Genomic DNA, 15,876 nt, shown 5'->3' with positions numbered 1-15,876 from the left:
AAACGTGGCTCATGGTCGAAAAAAAAAAAAACCTGTCCCCGATAGAATGATGTCAGTCAAAGTTTCTATACATATTAAAGGCATACACTCGCTATTTTACCCGAGTATTTGGCTTCGACGGTTTCATATAATTTAATATAACGAATATGACTAATGATTAATATATATATATAATTAATCTTCTTGTTATTGTTCGAAATAAAAAATAAAACGATTAACTTTTGCGCTTTTATGTTGAAGGAGCAGCTGTTCTCTGTCGGTTACTTGACTGTCGCCGCGCGCAGAGCGGAAGTGCACAGAGGTTACAACGCTGATCATGTATTTAAGCTAAGCGAGTGTCCAGCTAACGTGGCTAAAATATAAATGGCGACACTGCGAGAGACGAGTGTGTGGACTTCACCGAGTCCCTGCTAAAGTTGTCACTACAGTGAGGATGTGGTGGGAGTGTTCTTCTGTCTGAGTCTCCCAACTGTTCTGCGGTACGGTTTAAAACTCCGGACATGCCTCGGCTTCCGCGGAACAGACTGTCTCCATGGATAGAGCGGCTCATCTTAAGCTACGGCAGCCAGGAGGAGGAGCAGGAGGAGGTGGGCAGCAGGTTGAAGGCTCATGTCATCGGTGTGGGTCAGATGTCCCACTCCCAGGCGGGGAACACCGAGGGCCCCACCGGGTTGCTCTTCCTGTCTGATGGGGTACTCCAGATTCCAGCCGTCCTCACGGCGTCAGCCTGGGAGCATCTGCAGGAGCAGGAGGACCGTGAGTGCTTCAGCAGCCTACTCAACAGCACGGTTTGCATCCAGGACTACCGGCTGCAGTTCCACATGGCCCCAGAACAGACTAAATGCAGGTTCTACTTATCAGTCGGAGAACTAGCTACAACCGCAGCAGGTCCAGTTAAAGACAACACTCCCTGCTGCACCACCCTGTCCTCTGTCAGGATCAAGATCTGTAAAACGTGGAGAGCTCTGCTGGGTCAGGAGGACTCTCAGAAGAGCCAGTGTGAATTTGACCTATCCGAGCTGCTGGGAGAGTGGCAGCACGACTGTCTGCAGGCTGTGCTGGAGGACGTCGGGGAGAAGCTGACAAGGGGACGCGCTGCGAGCCTGCAGCCCTCCACCTCCACCTGTCACTCCACGCAGACCTGCTCTAGCACACGCTGGGATGTGGACAGGATCAGATATAAGGGAGAGAAGTGTTTCAGTGTCCCTGTGAAATATCTCCTTATCCCAGAAGAAGACTCTCAGCAGGTCCAGACTCTAAAAAATGCTGGAAGCAGCACAGAGAGGATGGAGGAGGAGAATATACCGCAAGTCTGCAACCCTCCAGAGACCACGCAGCCCTCTGTTGATGATGCACACTGGCAGATAGTTCAGCCAGCAGCTGTACAAGGAGTTTGTGCATCCAGTGACAGCTCATCTCTTCCAATGGAGGACAGCCTGCTCCACGAGGATGTGATCACAGGTGGGACTGACGAGCCTTTGTCCAACCCGTGGAACATATTTTCTCCTCCTTGTATCTCCTCATCTTCCTCTGATGCGTCTCCAGAAGCTACACCAAGCATCTCGCCGCACCCCGCCTCTGCTGCAGAATCCAAGCCTGATCCCGCCACCAGCACGCAGCTTCCTGTCCACCTGGTGGAGTCCAGCTACTTCCCACCCTACCAGAAACAGCTGACTGCCCTCCCCACCACTGCCACTTCCTCTTGTTCAGCTTCAGGCTTCGTGATTGCTCCAGAAAAGGAAAAACATCGCACCTGCACAGCACAGCAGAGCCTCCCAGCTGTGGACCAAGAAAGGGAGGAGACAACTTTGACAAGACACGGAAAAGTTAAGAGAAAGCAAAGTGAGTCCACACCAGAAGCCCTCGCCACCTCCACCTTGGCGGAGGACAAGGAGGCGGAGCTGAGCAGCAGTCCTCCATCGTGGCTCTTTGGCACTCCGGTAGGAGGCTCCAGTGCTGAAGACGGCAGCAGTCCTAAACAGGCTTCAGGGAGCGTCCAGAGAAAAATTCCAAAGGTTCATCGCGACGGCAGGCCGTTCTCTTACTCGTACCGCGTGTGTGGACAGAATCTGCAGGACTTCAGTCGCTTCAGGATGACTGAATCTCTGCTGCACTGGGCTGTGAAGTATCTCGTGACTCCAAAGCAGACAGACAATCCTGCAAACGTAGCGTGAGCTCGTTTACCTCTCGTCTGTCTTCAGTTCTGTTCTGGTCTTGCTTCAGTTTGTCGGTTATGATGGTGTCCTCAGGCCGCTCTGATGGCCATTTCTGTTTGGGATGGTTTGGTTTATCAAACGAAGGTCCACATCAGCTGATGAGGGAATTTGCAGCTGTTATTTATTTAGCTTTTATGAAGATTTCCTCTTTTTCCAAGAACAAAATAAAAACAAAGTGCTGGCGTTTCAGTCAGAGCTTCCTAATTTAATGAGAAACTGATCTGATTTTGGTTTTTTTGAGCATATAAGACATCACCTTGGCTTGTAGGAAGTTAAAACTTAATTAGATTATTTTTTTTCCTGATATTTTGTTTAAAAATTTGCAAACAGAAGAGGTTTGCATTTCACACCACACCGAAAATAATGTTTTGCACACACGGTCGATGTTTGTTTAACAAATTTTGGTGAGCTTTACACAAATAACAATGTTAAATCATCAATAAATACAATTACTGACCGAAATAAAGCCAAACGGCAGTTTTCTTTACTCCTGAGCAGGAACGCTGTGCTTACACCGATGCACAAACTCGTCACACACTGTGAAACCATGCTTCTGTTTCATGCTGTGTGACGCTGTCACGGGTTAAAGATGAATATTTTCTCAGCTTCTAGATGCTAAAATGTCCAAATAAAACATGTTTGGAGTCTCTTTTCAATCATTTGCTGTTAAATGTTCTGTAAGTGCAGAGGTGGTGGCTTTGCTCTCTTTTGTGATTTCAGACCTTTCCTGTCTGTGATTAATGGAAATGTCACTCGCTGACATTAGTTTGATGTCAGAAGTCTTCAGCAGCTGTTTGATTATCCATGAAAGCAAAAATGTAAAATATTTGATTGTTCCACATTTTGATAAATGAATATTTGTGACAGTTAAGTAAAAATCTACGTTTTAAACTCTTTTTTTCCTCCCACAGTTTTCTGTTTTTCAGACAAAATTGATAAAAGAAAAATAAAACTTGGCAGATGAATAAAAAGGGATGTTTGTAGTTTTCTCCATAGAACCGCCTCATGTTTCAGAGCATCGTTGGAGCTGTGCTTTTGTTTTTTCATTGTTCAGTGTGGAGATGATTAGAGCTGTATTAACAGTAGAAGCTCAGCAGCTTTATTGTCTGACCTGTAGTAGAATTCTTGGACCCAAACCTCAGTCAAAGTCGTCATATTTGTAGAAAAAAAAAAACTAGTAAAACTGCATTTTTCTTTCTTTTAAACTTGGCAGCTTTTCAGTATCGATATCCAGGCTCTTATGCAGCCATATTTCATGTTCTTCATCAGCTCATAAGCCTGAAAATCAGACTCAGTGTTTATTTCTGATCAAATATTCTGATTTCCTGGTTAAAGGTAAAAGAGTTGTTCCTTATTCGTCCAGGAGGTGTCGCTGAAGACCGTGCTTGTTAAAGTCGAGCTGATGCAGCGGTTCAGTAATGCACACTTCAAAGCAAAACATGTGAAGTGAACTAATCAAAACCTCACAAAGTGATGCTGGTAGGCAGAGGAGGGAGTTCACATTTCTCTCAGTCGAGACTAAACCTGAGTTTAAATACGTGAGTATTTACTGTCACTAAAAGAAAAGGCAAAGAAGAAAACAATGTTGCCATTGTTTGGAAGTTTTAGGAACTGAACAGTTTATGATAATAAGGAAATGAGCACAACCAATAAATAAATAACATATACACAACTAAGTAAGTAAGCACCACAATTCAGCAGCTCAGTAATAAACTGAAGCAATCATTTTTTGCACGACCACAGCTCACATCATCGTGGCTTCAGCCATCTGAAGGTCCCACCACAGCATCTCAGTCAGGCTGAGGTCTGGACTCTGGGCCATTACAGGTCGATTCTTCTGGTCTAAGCTTTAGCTGTGGGACAGACGGGCTCACATCAGCCTCTAGAATACTTTGGCATACAGAGGAGTTTGTGGTCAACTCAGTGACATCAAGGTGCCCAAATCATCAGCTCGCCACCACCGTGCTGACAGTCGGTATATGTTTGTGCTGATAAGCTGTGTTTGATTTTCTCCAAACATCGCACTGTGCATGAGGACCAACTCGGCAGGAAACAGTAGAGGTTAGTTTTGTTCATTTTAACAGGTGCCAAATAAATCAGATGATGGGATGTTTCAACAGAGGAAAGGATACAGAGCCAGGGGCACAGGAAGTCAAGGAGCCCTGGTACAGAGAAAACTGAAAAGAGATGTGCACAATAAGCCTCAAAATGACCAAAGTGAGGAGAAATATTAACAGAAGCTGATGCACCAATGAGTGTAAATGTGATCAGAAAAAGGTGCAATGTGACCCCGAAGAGACTGAAATGATGAAAAAGAGATAACTGTCTCCCCCTGGTGTTACAAACAACCAGAGGCTGTAACTGTGAGAGGGCCATGAAGTTACATTCAGTAAACTGCATTTTATCAACACCTTTTTTTAAACTTTACCGAGTGTTCTAGATTGTTTTTAATAAGCTGAAGACGACATAAAAAGCTCATTTTGCTCGTATAAGCAAATAATAAGAGGTGAGAAAAGAAACAATTTTTTTTGGTTTATAGCAATTTGTGAAAGAAAGAAAGAACAAAAGAAACTTAACAGCAGTTTCTGTATAACCACTGTGTGAAGAATGGTCACGTCTTCTTTGCAAAAACACAAAAATGTCTAAAGTGAGGAAACTATGACACAAATGCAACACTGCAAATAGATGCAAAGTAACTAGAAAAGACACACAACGCATCCTGGTAGTTATTAGCTCCACCGAGGAGGTTATGTATTTGGTAGCATTTGTGTTTGCGTCGTTGTGTTTTGAATGAATGAACTTTTAGAATGGGGACGTGTTAACAATCCTTTAAAACACAGATGTCGAACTCCAGTCGTCGAGGGCCGATGTCCCGACAGTTTTAAACGTCTCCCTGCAGCAACACACCTGAATAAAATTAGGAGGTCATTAGCAAGACTGGACTGCATGCTGAGGTGGCTCAAGTAAATTTACATAAATGCAAGTTTTTGGAAAAATGCACTTTTATTGCATCATATTCATTCATTCATGAGCTGCTGTAACATGAATCAAACGGCTGAACTGCCACCTCAGCATGCAGTCAGGTCTTACTAATGACCGACTAATTTTATCAGGTGTGTTGCTGCAGGGAGACGTTTAAAAGTGTCAGGACACCGGCTCTTGGGGACTGGAGTTCACTACCTGCGCTTTAAAATGTGGCTTAACTCCACTCAGGTCTTCAAGGTTAACTTAATGATTTATCGGTCAACAATGGGCAAAAAGCCCAAATATTATGTAACATATGAACTCTGACCTCTCCTCCCCCTCTAAACAAAGTACAACTTCTTAAAGTACGTTTAAAAAGAAAAATGTAAACTTACTTTTCCATCCACTTGTCCTTTTCAGGGTCGCTGGAGCCTATCCCAGCTGTTATAGGGCGAGAGGCGGGGTACACCCTGGACAGGTCACCAGTCTGTTGCAGGGCCAACACACAGGGACAGACAACCATTCACACCTATGGGCAATCTGGATTAATCAATTAACCTACCCCCACAAACTGCATGTCTTTGGACGGTGGGAGGAACCCACACAAACACGGGGAAAACATGCAAACTCCACACAGAAAGACCTGATGGTGGAATTGAACTCAGGACCTTCTTGCTGTGCAGCAGCAGTGCTAACCACCGTGCTAGCCTTCAAAGTAAATACTGCAAGAGACAGCGCCTCCTCTCTGGGTGCTTCCTGTATTAGCTTTGCTTCATTTTGTCATTTTGAAGTTTCTTGGTTTCTTCTCTCCTGAGCCTCCTCGTCTGTGAGGTCTTGGCATCTTGCTTCCTGTTTTATTTTGAAGGTTAGATCTTCACGTGGCTTTCAATGCTTTTGCTTCCATTCTTTTCTCCCCTCCCTCATTAGTGGCTGACTGACTTCACCCACTCCTTATTTCACTCCTCTGCTGAGAAGAGTATTTCATCTGCGTCATTCCCCTCAGTCTTTGTCATTTCTACCGTCTGTGGTTTGGAATCGTCCATTGAAGATGCGTTTTCTGAAATCTTGTGGTCGTTAAGGTGCTTTTTGACTTCCTGCAGATTCATTCTAGTTTTTTTCTGTTCTCATCCTTCAGTTTCATCAGCCTACAGGTGAAAAACCGCTGCGAACAGATACAAAGTGTCTGCAAAGACACCCAATATTATAGCAAAGATGAACATGCTACTACAAAGCAACACAAGCCATTTCCTGCATGTTGTTCCCCTTGTTCTCTCCAGCAATAACGGCTAAAATGCACCAGAATAAATCTTTACAAAAACCCAAATAAATACAGATTAAATCTAATCTCAGTCTGAGATCATCACTGGAATCTCTTTTTGGTCTGGGACTCGGCTTAATCCAGGTCCGGGAGACTGGCTGAAACCGTGTCATGGACAATCCTGACATGGAAAAGATCGTAAAGGAAGCAGAAAGCAATCAGAAAGGAAAAACAAGTCGGCGCTCTGGGACCTCACGTCTAATAATCTGTTTCTAATAAAGCGACCCTACAACACTGAGTTTGGTGAGTCAATGCTCCTGATCTTTGGACACACAGTGCTGATCTTGTGAACTCTCAAATAAAGGTTGTAACAGCTGGGTGACGGGGTGACATCACTATAATAAAACATCATGCTCATGCATCTGCTGCTCGAACATAAAGTTATAGATATCAAAATGCGTCCTGCAGAATTTCCACTAAAATGTCCGATCCTGAATCCCGCTCGCCGTGGCCCGCACTCGTCTCATACTTTCGTGTTAGTTTAGTTTAATTTGCTAATGAATCACCGTCTGCTCAGAGAGAAACAGAGAAAAGACCAACTTCTGAGTTTATCCACTGAAAGCTCCAAGGCCTTAATGTAAGCAGGAGCCAGCTGTGCGCACTTGTAAAGTTGTTATAATCCTCCTCTGACCTATAAACAGGAAAATACATAATATAAAGCATCATGCTCACATCTACAAATAATACACTGTCCATGTTGTCCTTGTAAGGCAATACAGTCCCGAGTGGCTCCACGAAGCTTCTCCGAGGACAATTAAAGTTTCATTTTGTTCCACGTTCATACGGACATGAAGAAGCTGCAGTTGATGTGAAAACAAATATTCATTCAGAACTTTTCCACAGAGCAGAGAGTTGATTTGGTCACATCTGTAGGAGACATTTCAATACTTACACAATTGTTTTATATGATTATACGTTGCTATTTTAATTCTCTGAGCCCTTCAGATTTTTTTTAATTAATACACTCTTTATCCATTATTATATAATTAGAAATTTTCATTGAGCGTTGTGTTCACCTCCCCTTATCTTCAAGTTCAGTGTGAGCGTTTGGTTACTTCCTGTTTTACTTTGAAGGCTGGCTTTCACGTGGGTCTTGGGTCATAGTCAGATACTCAAAAACAAAATAAAACAAAGAAATAAATGAAATAAGAAAAGAAAATACAAACAGATTAATAAATCTTCCCACATCCTTTTCCTAATCAGTGTTTCCTTGATGGAAAACCCTATGAGGTCAGAGGAAGGTGTGAAGGAGACCTCATAATGACTGAGAACAGCGAGCCGTGGTTCTCCTACACCGGCCTCCTTAAACTGATGACGGATGTCTGACACAACTACAAAATTTACATTTTACTTCATGTCAAAAAGAGACTCACTTCTTAAAATTATCACTTAGCTACAAAATTTAGAATTTTAAAGGAAATACATGTACCTGAATGTAAAAAAGAATATTAATGATAAAGCTGAAAATACAGTGATGAACTTAAATAATCAGAAGTGTGAAACAGAATCAGGGGCGCCTGTGCGCACGAAAAGCAAAATTTCCAGTTTTATTATGCTGTTCTTAAATACACAAGTTACTTGAAAAATGTGGCAAAAACACAGAGACGGAAAAGAATGATATGCCGAGCAGTGTTGGTCAAGTTACTTGAAAAAAGTAATCAGTAACTAATTACTGATTACTTCCCCAAAAAAGTAATCCAGTTACTTTACTGATTACTTATTTTCAAAAGTAATTAATTACTTAGTTACTTAGTTACTTTTTAAAAACATGATTTACAACCTGAATAGGTGATAAAGTGATAGATCTTTCAGCCCAATTCTACTTTTTCTGCATAATCATCATACAAAATGTAATCAAATGGAAAAGTCTCTTTTTAAAACTTGTTTTATTAGTTTTAATCTTTTAACTTTATGCATCAAGCAAAAAAATAATTAAATGCAACATTCTCTGACTGGAAGAAATTAGTTTAACATTTAAACCTATTTTCTGCACATTCCAGCACATAAAATAAAATATTTTTTGTGTGTTTACACTCAGTCTTTCAAATAGATGCAAGTAAAACACAGCAGAAAATAAATAAAGTCAAAGACTAGCGGTCCTGTTGCTCTATTTTCACCTGTAAAGCAGGAGTGGGGTAGGCGGAGGGTTACCCTGGTGCAGGTGTGCAGCGGTCAGTGGAAGAATCCGCGAGTTTCTCTGTGAGTTTCCCATTACGTCGTAGCTACTCGGTGCTTGTTTGGAAGTTTAGGGGTTTTTTTCACTGTAAAAAGAAGTTTTCTTCCCACGCACAACGGACACTAATGTTTTTGTCACTTTTTATGGAATCAAACTCAAAGTAAGGTCAGTACTTCCACGCTTTAAACGCTGCACGCTCATACTCTCTCTGCACTCGATATATGATCCATTGTTGATCTGCACACAGCTGTTGTCACGAACGTCGCACTCGCTTACGTCACTGTCATGAGACATTCTCGCAAAAAATCACGGTTTTAGTAACGCAGTAACGCAGCGTTCCTACGGGAAAGTAACGGTAATCTAATTACCGTTTTTGCAATAGTAATCCCTTACTTTACTCGTTACTTGAAAAAAGTAATCGGATTACAGTAATGCGTTACTGGCCATCTCTGATGCCGAGTTCATTTCCTGCTATTAAAGTTGACGATTGTTAGCAGAAGCAAATTAAGATCCATTCTCCCAGGAACGAGTTCAGTTTAAAAGCAAAGTTGTTCAGTAGAGACAAACAAGTGTTGGATCATGTCAGAGTGTGATGCCTGTCTCTGTGTTGCCCCTGAGATGCACCGTTGGTCTTTCCAGGGGTCGGCACCGGCTTTTCTGCAACCTGACATGGATCAAATACCTGTAAATATATTCATAATATGTTCATATGTTTCAAAACCAACTATTTATTGGTACAAAACAAAATCATCTTTCAACATCACATTTATTTAAAATTATTATTTAACATAACAAAGTCTTGTCGTGGGGAGGGGGGCACTGGAGGTGTTGATGCGGGTCGCCCCCTGCTGGTCATTCAATAACGTCAGATCCCGAAGCCACGCCCATCTTTTAGACTGCCAGATGTTTATCGTGTTTTGCTAACTTCTGTAGCTATTAACACTTTATCGAGTGTTGGAGTTTGGCTTTAAATGTAGTTTTACCTTAGGTGAGTTTAGATGTTTTTTGGGACACTCAGGCACCCCTACATTTTATCATACCACCCATTAAAATAGAATAGAAGGAGTAGCAATAATAACAATGTATCTTATATGTCTTCTGATATTATATTTTGGCAGCTGGGCTACTGGAGACAAGATCCACTAAAAACAGGTTTAAATGTCCGGTGTTGTAATGATGTTGCAGTGCACTCACACACAGGTGCTGCTGCTTCAACAGCAGGTTTGTCAGGAATAAATACGACTTTTTGGGGGGAGGTTTTTGTTGTTGTGGCAGAAAGAAAATGAAGACTCATTTCACAAACTCTTATAATGTTTCTTTAGGGCCATTAGTTTGCTGACACATCACTAGTTATCACCCAAGGAGCTGGTGTACTTCATCATTTTAGTTTGTTAAAGATTTTTATTCCTATTTTGGTTGAATTGAGCTTCAGTGTTCGTTTACAGCTCCAAGTGCAGGTGAGAGTAAGTCCGGGGATGTGATCTGTCAATGTTCAACAGCAGCTTTAACTTACTTTAGAAAGCTCTGGTGAGCATGATTGAGCCTTTGCCTCAGGTTTGGTAAATAAAGGGTACGAGATAAAACTGGTGTATAATTTTGAAATGTGCGATTATTCATACTGAATTAGTTTTAGACGCGGATCTAAGTAATTACGTTTCTTTTGATGGTAACATTGTCACGATTAGTTGAAATGAAGTTTGCAAATGTGAAAAAAGCTGACTACATTTGCAATCATCATGTGCTGTTTATATTAACTGCGGCACTGTATGCATGACAATATGACCGGGGCTGAGCCCCCTAAAAGTTTGGTTCTAGAATCGCCCCTGGTTTTATACACGACAGACATGAACTGGAAGAATCGACAGTGGACTGAAAACTGAACACATTACAAAGGCAAATTAAAATAATTTGTTCCTTTTCTTTTTGGGAAATGCGATTTGTATATTTGTGTAATAAGTTAATCTTGTAATATATTAAGGTCCCTAGGTTTATGCATTGTTTGTGTAAGCATGCCCCCATTTTCTTGTGTCATCTTTCAATCAATAAAAAAAAAAATTGTCTTTGTACCTTACTGCTTGGTATCAAGAAATGTTTTAATAAAAATAATCTCAACATTAAATATAACTGATCGCATTAAGTTGCAAAGTTTGAGCGAATACAAACTTTTGTGGGAATCATATATATATATTTTTTTAACGCCACCTACAAAATCCAGTCAATCGTTTTAGAGCAGCTGTCAGCCTGAAGTACTTATATTCCTGTTAAGCTGATCATTATTATTATATTGTCAGCCATGCCTGATTTATGCGCTCAGATATTCTTTGAAATGAAGTTTGCTGCAGAAATGTTCCCTCTGCGTCATTTGTGTTGGACTGGAAGCAAAACGAGAGTCTGACACGAGTGAAGAGAAATTGTTTAAGTTATTTTCCCTTTTATACACTTTGTTTTCATTCGAGTGAACTCACAGCAACTCCCAGAAAGGACTCGGCAATGTTTGCTTGTTCTCTCTGTGTGAGCAACTCTGAGCGTCAGGGGTGGACGTGATATTTCAAACAGCACATCAGTGCGTTTATGTATTGGGTGCCCGGAAATTTTTCCAAATAAACACAGCTTGATTCAACCTGGGTGGGCAGACTTATCAAGCGACTAATTCTATAAACAGATGAGGGAATAACCCGGCACCTCATTGGTTGTTGGGCAGAGAAGGGGGACATGAGGGAGTTTCAGCGCAATGAAATTTTAATTAATGTGGGTGGGCTAAGAGCAGCACCGACTGTTTATGATGGACAATTTATTTCCCAGTGCAAAGTCAACATAACACAGCAAACGTACAACAATTATTAACATTTTTCTGGGGCCCTCATGAGGCTGGAGAGTCAGTCAGTGGAGGAGTGGAGCTGCGGGAGCAGGCTCAACTTTCCCCGGGACACACTGCGGCTTTCCCGGCGTCATGACTCTCTACCACGGCCGTCTGCCGTCGCTCGGAGTGACATCTTCGGCTTTGAGCCTCTCCGCCCCCCCGCTGATCTACCTGTACGGAGGCGACAGCGGCGGGGTCGTGCCCACCGCCCTGAGCTTCGTGCCGGCCCGCCAGGAGCCCCCGCAGAAGCCGCCCTACAGCTACATCGCGCTCATCGCCATGGCCATCAAGAGCGCACCGGAGCAGCGCGCCACGCTCAGCGGCATCTACCAGTTCATCATGGACCGATTCCCCTTCTATCACGACAACAAACAGGGCTGGCAGAACTCGATCCGTCACAACTTGTCCCTGAACGACTGCTTCATCAAGGTGCCCCGGGAGAAGGGCCGGCCGGGCAAAGGCAGCTACTGGACGTTGGACACCAAGTGTCTGGATATGTTTGAAAACGGCAACTACCGCCGGAGGAAGAGGAAGGCGAAGTGTCAGCAGGAGGCTCTGGACTCCAAAGCCACCGGGCACAAGCGCACCAAGGCCCCCGGGCAACCCAGGGACCCTCAGACCTCCCCGAAACATCAAGCTGGTTCGAGGGTAACAGAAGCACCCGCGAGGGATGAGGAGGAGGAGGCGAGGACGCCCGCAGACAGGAAACATATTCTTGGCGAGTTGAATCACGCGGAACAGCCGCAGAGCCCCTCCACGCAGAGACTTAAAGTGCTCCCACACCAACACAGCAGTCAGGCCGCCGGCAGGGAGCTTCACGCCCCACAGCCCGAGCCGTGCTCCGCGCCAAAACGCGCCGCGCTGTGGACGGACGACGCTCATCTCCCAGACGAGACCCTTGACCCGAAATCAGAGGAGAGGAAGTCTGCGTTCAGCCAAAGAGAAAGAGGTCCTCTCTGCACCGTCAGCTGCGCAGGAAACACAAACTTGGCCGCATCTGCGCCAGACAGGCCGAAGGGGAACACACTGAGCAGGGACAAATCCAAAGGTTTCAGCATAGACAGCATTTTAGCGAAGAGCGAGGACGAAATACGAGGCAGCATCCTCGGCCTGCCGGCCGAGACATGCGCACAGGGCCAAAATCCGGCTTTCAGCGCGTCCGTGGTCCTCGGCGCGCGTCAGCATCAGTTGTACCAGATGGGATTCCCTTTCTGCTCTTACCTGTCGCTCTCCTACCCTGACAAAGTGCTGCATTTTAAATGACCGGCAGACTTTCGTGCGTTTTACGCACCAAACGCGTAAAAGTGTAAAGTCTGTGTTTAGCTTTACACGCAGAGACAGGAAACAGGATCTCTGCCATCATCTACTTTAAAGTTCGGACAAAAATGAACAAAGAGCGTCAAGAAGACTTTTATCTCCATCTTTACGCATGCGTCATTTTCAGGTTTGTGATTATATTCAGTTTTTTCCTCCCAAATCTGTTGCTCCTCAGAAATTATGGCTGCACAAAACATAATGCTCAGTACAATAAAAGGATGTCGTCCCTGCCATGTAAATATTTACGGATATTCTCATATGCTACACTATACTCATGATGGTGAAACCCCATAAAGCAAGAACAGTGCGTAATTTAAAAAGGAAGTTTAATTGTCGTGACTGGGCCTGAAGATGCCGTACAATATGAAGTTTAGTACTCAGTAATGATGTAACCAAAACCTATTATTATTTTCCACTCTGCTCTGGATTTGAACATTTATTTTACTGCAAAATAAAATTTAGCCAAAAATGTTGACGTGATTTATTTTAAATTGTGGTACGAAAGAATAAATAGAAACACTGCTGGAAAACTGCACCTCTGTTTTCCCCCGTTTTGTTTTAAGAAAAATGAGACGACGTGTTTGGTTTTGTTCATTTTCATTAAAGTTTATGAGTTTAAAAAATGAAATAAAACCGATATCAGGGCTTTCACCAACGGAAACATCAGCAGCAACAGAACTGAAATACTGGACACAGACAGACATTCCATTATTAAAAGTTGATGCTTATCTAAAAAATTATAACAAAGTTTCATTGAAATCAAAAACATGTACCGCTTGAAAACAGAGAGATACATTGTGCATTTACAGAATTCATAAAAAATCAATTAATATAAAAACATGAAAATGTTCTGGGGAAATCAGAGAATGTAACTTCATATTTGTGAACACAGCAACGTATTTAAATCGTGTTTTTCCAAGTTGAGCGGCAGTAAGAATGTGCGGCGATGGCGCTTTATTTCAGTGGAATGAAAGAGCAGAGGCAGCCGGGCAGTTTTTGGAGGGCAGCTTTATAAATAAACATCATGCTGTGCTGCTCCCTGGTATTTGTTGAGGACCGGCCCACCTTTGCATTTCATACGGTGAGAAAAGATTATCGACCGCAATGAAATGCAGTGCGATGTGATAAAAGGTGGAGGAGGAAGCATTCATATGAATAGTGCCAAGCACAGAAAACAATTGTAGATCATGATTATGATCAGTAAGAGACATCCATATAGCTTCTTCCACATGCAGCATTCATCCAGAGTCTGAAGCATTTAGATCTTTTTATGTTTGGAACCAGCAGTTTCAGTTTTTGCCCACAAAGCGTTTGATTATAGAGCCGTCCAGGCTGCATGGGGACCTTGTGAAGCTTAAAGTAGTTTACCAGTATTTATACATACTGTATGTGTGGATATATTTGGCACAGCCACACAGATCTGTGTGTGATGGTGTTCTCATAAATACCTGCTTAAATCAGTGCAATCAGTCATATGGTACACCCTGTGCAAGGTGGCAACACCAGGTCCCCCAGGCGCCCCCAAAAGTCCACAGTTTACTTATCATTTCAGCCTAATGATGATGATATATTAGCACAGTTTAAGTTAAATACATAGACCTGAAGTGCTTTATTTTCTGCTGAGCTTATTTGTTTAAGTTTGTGTTTCAAAGTGTGTTTTAATCAACACCCAGAAAACCAGGAACCGTCCGTCAGTGAAAATGGGGAAAATCTTTGTTTTACTGAAGTTCACATAATCCAGAGTTTCAGCTGCAGCTGTCAAATTCACCAAATCTAGGACTACAAAAAGAAACGGCATGTTTTTATTGTTTGCAGCGCTGACCATGACCTAGTCTGAGCTCACCTGCAAACAATATTTAGAAACAACTGTTTCCACATCAAGAATGAGTTTGTAAAAATCACAGTAAATAATAATAAAAAAATCTAAAACTCAAAGGAACCAAACAACAAACAAACAGTAATAATCCTATATAATAATTTTCTCATGTTTAAACTTTTTGTATTTTTTAATTCTGGTACCTTTTTCTCATTTATATTGTTACATTAAGAGTTAAAGCTAAAACTTCAAACAGCACGAAAGGCAAATGAATAAAACAAATTCTCATCATAAAGGAGAAATATTAAAACTAAATCATAAAAGTGTGAAATACCACGCAGGTCAACGCAACGACACGCTGAAGCATTCACAGAACTAACAGCTCAACACACTCCACATATTTTATTCACGCTCATGTGTTCATATAGAATTATGTAACACAGCCTCGTGTTTATTTAATTCTATATTTATACAAAACAATTATCATCATTTGTTCGAATCTATCTTATGTCTGTTTGCTCCATTAATACACAAGCTAGAGCAGTCTGCATCAGGCTGTAAATTCCCTCCTTGCATCCAGACAGATCCGGGCTGGAGTGTGACCGTTTCCTCGGGAATATCAAAATGATTTCTTCCACTTTCTCTTCTTTCAATTCAAGAAATTTTGAGCGCTCTCTCAATGGAGGAATTCCTCCAAAAATAATTAAATCTGGATCTGGATCAATAACAAAAGTTAATCACTTCTACATTTTTCCAAAAACAGCTTCAGATGTTCAAATGTATCAAGAACTTTTTGAGTAAACTTATAGAAGAAGAATCAGCCCTGTTATCTCCACCCCTCTGTGGAGATAATAAGGACATCAGTCCTTTGCAATCCTGCAATTTGTAACATAATAACTTTGATCTGTATTTTTTTTTAATGACAGAAAATGAAGGGCGTTTTGTGGTGTGTGTGGTTGGGGGGGGGGCGGGGGGGTGCTCTAATATAACACATCCTGGAAAGTGTTTTGAAACGAACACATTTCTGCCATGATTGCAATCTGTTATTAAAATGCAACCTGCATGATTTTCTAAACGCTTCAGTCCGTAGTGCACTCAGAGGCGGTACGACAGTGACTAAGCTGGACGCAGCATTTGTCCTGCTTCCTGTCTGCTGGATGACGTGTGGCTGACGCACTCGTTTTTATAAGGTTGTTATTCACTTGACAA

The 15,876-nt window shown here is 42.3% G+C and overlaps 2 protein-coding genes across 2 annotated transcripts; both read left to right on the top strand.

Moving 5' to 3' along the window:
• The first annotated feature begins 274 nt into the window (after positions 1–274).
• Positions 275–3,094, top strand: acd (ACD shelterin complex subunit and telomerase recruitment factor). Its single transcript, XM_006803931.2, has one exon. It carries the CDS (start codon positions 501–503, stop codon positions 2,172–2,174), a length of 1,674 nt encoding a protein of 557 aa, XP_006803994.2. The 5' UTR covers positions 275–500; the 3' UTR covers positions 2,175–3,094.
• Positions 3,095–11,514: 8,420 nt separating this feature from the next.
• Positions 11,515–13,195, top strand: foxl1 (forkhead box L1). Its single transcript, XM_006803949.3, has one exon. It carries the CDS (start codon positions 11,625–11,627, stop codon positions 12,795–12,797), a length of 1,173 nt encoding a protein of 390 aa, XP_006804012.2. The 5' UTR covers positions 11,515–11,624; the 3' UTR covers positions 12,798–13,195.
• The last annotated feature ends 2,681 nt before the right edge of the window (positions 13,196–15,876 follow it).

Source organism: Neolamprologus brichardi, chromosome 7 (assembly GCF_056152115.1).
Source record: "Neolamprologus brichardi isolate AB-2024 chromosome 7, ASM5615211v1, whole genome shotgun sequence".
Lineage (NCBI taxonomy): Eukaryota > Metazoa > Chordata > Actinopteri > Cichliformes > Cichlidae > Neolamprologus > Neolamprologus brichardi.
This window is presented reverse-complemented; position numbering and strand designations above follow the sequence as displayed.

Coding starts and splice junctions, on each gene's coding strand:
- acd (XM_006803931.2), top strand. CDS start 501: ATGCCTCGGCTTCCGCGGAACAGACTGTCTCCATGGATAGAGCGGCTC.
- foxl1 (XM_006803949.3), top strand. CDS start 11,625: ATGACTCTCTACCACGGCCGTCTGCCGTCGCTCGGAGTGACATCTTCG.